Below are 3,029 nucleotides of genomic sequence, written 5' to 3' on the forward strand. Positions count from 1 at the left end.
TATCCGCGAAGGGTGGGTGAAAAACATTTTATCTATGGAGGGCCAGCTAGCTCTTGCTCGCATCTGCCTGGGTTTGTTTGCACATGAAAAGACTACTTCGCCGGCCGTTCAAGAGAGAAGGAGGATGAAGTTATTTTCCGATGCCCCTTCGGTTCATTTCATCCTGATCCAGACGTCCATGGACAGACCAAGATAACCTTCTCTCAGCACCTGTTTAATTTAATAACAATTAAAACTACATGACATTATTTTAAATTTATGTGCTCAAAACCCACAAGGTTCTGTTGAGATTTGTTCCCTGACAACGAAGCATTCAACCAAATAAAATGAAGAAAAAATCCCTTTCAAAATCATATTCACGTACTCAAATAATAATAAAAAAAAAAAAAAAAAACACAGTACGACCACGTCTACAATTCCAACTATCTAGCACACTCAAGGCTTATTCCAACTATCTAGAAAACTCAAGGCTTATTCTCAATTCATTAATTAAGCGATGCCTTAGTTAATGAATTGAGAGGCTTAATTATAGAGTTGAAATATATCCCCCCAAGAAAGAGACAAGAGATTCACGTATTCTAACTATCTAGCACGCTTAAGGCTTTTTATCGCTTGCGTGATCCCATTTTTCTTCCAATATGGAAGGGAAAAGAAACTCCATGCTGTTGGTGCTACTGCTGCCGGAATTAAACATGGCATCAGCCATATCTATTATAGGGTAGTCAGCTTCTTTACTGTATCGACCAGCGGTACTGGAGGGACCTTCGCCACCACTACCAGCACCTGCAGCCATGCTGCTACTGCTGCAACCAGCGCTACCTCCAGAACCCAGACTAAATTCCAGCCATCTAGCGAGAGTAGTTGCTGCAGATGGCTGAGGCTGGGCACTCATAGTCTGGGCCATCTCTTGTGCAATATCTGTTGCCGGTGGTGGAACTGATGGTGCCGTGGCAGACATGTGGCAAGTGTGCTCGCCACGGTACGCCACCTCGAATGTGTAGGGATCGTCATCAAGTCGCTGAACTTGTTTCTTGGCTAGGCAATGGTACAGCTTCTGGTGGGTGCACCTGTAGTAAGCCCTGAGAGGGACAGAGTATACAGTTAGAATAAACAACAAATGTTAATGGCATAAGTGATTAGTTAGCCCTAATAAATATGATTTTAATGAACCTGGTCAGTTTGATTTTTCTAACATTCATTCTTTCAAGTTTAATGCAAAACGATGATCTTCTTAGGGCGTTTACTAAACTCGTTTTTGCCAATAAGCAGTCAATGGCTCAATCTTTTAGATGGTTGCGTATACTAAGTCAATGTCTGAAAGAAAGGTAAAACAAAAACCTAGCATGAAAAAAACGCAATTTCAATATATTAATTATAAAAAGACTTAATTTCCATGACGTCTAAGAAGAGCATTCATATACATATTATGCTTTGATTGTGTCATATATCACGTGTTATCTAGAGGAGTTAACAGTATTCGTGCATATTTTGATTCATTACCTCGGGAACCTTGAACCAAGTATCTCTTTCTGTCCATATTTCCTCCATGTGAAGCCGTCTTCTGGTGGGATTTCAGTATTGCCAAACTGCTGAGCAGGTACCCTCACTGTCCGTCTTTCGGCTTCATCCTTCCTGCATATTTACAACCATAATATATAGTGGCTAGGCAGCCATTAGCCTAACAAAACGAATCCGAACTTGTTGAGAAGCGGTCTGATAATTCCTAAGCAGGATTACCATATATATAATTGAAGGAAAGGTATGCATGAATTAATATACTTAAAGTTTTGAATCTTCAGACATGTTCACAGAAAAAAATATGGATAGCACGAACGATATGCTACCGACCCTCTTTCCCAAGAAAAATGGGTTAAATGGAATTGCTTTTATGATATACTTTCCTTACAATTTCATTCGTATGTGAGTCGTAAAGCATGTCTAAAAGCAATTCACATTGAACTATTGCAGGTTTACAAAGATGATTCTGAAGTGAAACACAAGTCATCTACAATACGCGCACTCGAAGATGTTACGGTATACTAAGGTTTTGATGTTATGCAAACTAAACATAAGCATTGAAATTTCTCACCTTCTTCGTTGTCTTTGTGACGATGATGAAGAACCTCTGCCAGGATCTGATGCATCTATTGCTTGAACATGATCTGATCTACTACCCAATTCAATAAAAAAGTCTCCTGACCCCATTTGCGTCTTCTCAGCACCAAGGACCTGTGATTGATGAAACAACGTCTCCATGGCTGATGGGCATCTAGTCCTTGGCCATTCCTGGAGGGTAGGATCAATATTCTGCTGTTGCTGTAATTCCCGTGGCTCACGAACCAACATGTGATGAGTATATGAAGTGGTGTCTTGTTGATGAACATTTAGCCTTTCCCTGGCATTAATAAAAACCCTAATGATATCTTCACATGACTTGGAAAATATCTCTGGCTGGCTGGCTAAGTTTGCTAGGTTTAATTCAAGGTCTTTAGCTAACTTGCACCCATGAAGGATTAAGGAAATGGTCTCGTCCATATTGGTTTCTTGTTGTTTTCGAAGGTTTTTGAACATTAGAAGAGATTTGAATGGGGTTGATAATCAATGGAGCTTTGAGGGAGGAGTGCTTTCTATGTTGGTGCTCGGTGCTTAATCTTAGAGAAAAAGTGGGCAAATTATTCAAAGTATTTATGTATCTTTTACACGGTACGAAAAGGAGATTAGGACTTGGAAAGTATGACCAAGTCACGGTCTCCTTGGCATGCACTTCAGTTCAAACCTTTTGGTGAGAGTCTAGGCGAAGACCGTGCCCCTGTTGAAACCCACTTTGTTTTGGACCTTGAATGGCTTAATTTCCTAATTTTGAGGTTGATTGCGACCATGACGAGAGCTAGAAAATTCCCCCCCGCTCTGTGTGTTCTATTGAGGGCATTAAACATTAAGGCCCTTGCTGCGCAATATTAAGACAGGAAAATGTCTCGCTAGCAAATCTCGGGAAATAAAATGATTATTATTTTATATATATATATATA

The 3,029-nt window shown here is 40.1% G+C and overlaps 1 protein-coding gene across 1 annotated transcript; it reads right to left on the reverse strand.

Annotated features, from left to right (window-relative positions):
- Positions 1 to 348: 348 nt before the first annotated feature.
- LOC118034478 (WRKY transcription factor 55) lies at positions 349 to 2,634 on the reverse strand. Its single transcript, XM_035039779.2, has 3 exons — positions 2,090 to 2,634; positions 1,501 to 1,632; positions 349 to 1,079 (listed from the first exon to the last, which is right to left on the reverse strand). Exons 1-3 carry the CDS (start codon positions 2,569 to 2,571, stop codon positions 596 to 598), a joined length of 1,098 nt encoding a protein of 365 aa, XP_034895670.1. The 5' UTR covers positions 2,572 to 2,634; the 3' UTR covers positions 349 to 595.
- Positions 2,635 to 3,029: the final 395 nt, after the last annotated feature.

The sequence above is a fragment of the Populus alba genome, chromosome 13, assembly GCF_005239225.2.
Source record: "Populus alba chromosome 13, ASM523922v2, whole genome shotgun sequence".
NCBI classification, from domain to species: Eukaryota; Viridiplantae; Streptophyta; class Magnoliopsida; order Malpighiales; family Salicaceae; genus Populus; species Populus alba.

What these genes read in the sequence shown, in the direction of transcription:
- LOC118034478 (XM_035039779.2), bottom strand. Translation starts at nt 2,571, where the DNA reads ATGTTCAAAAACCTTCGAAAACAACAAGAAACCAATATGGACGAGACC. An exon ending in TCACAAAGACAACGAAGAAG is followed by an intron (nt 1,633 to 2,089) that starts GTGAGAAATTTC and finishes GTAAATATGCAG; the next exon opens with GAAGGATGAAGCCGAAAGAC. An exon ending in CTTGGTTCAAGGTTCCCGAG is followed by an intron (nt 1,080 to 1,500) that starts GTAATGAATCAA and finishes TGTCCCTCTCAG; the next exon opens with GGCTTACTACAGGTGCACCC.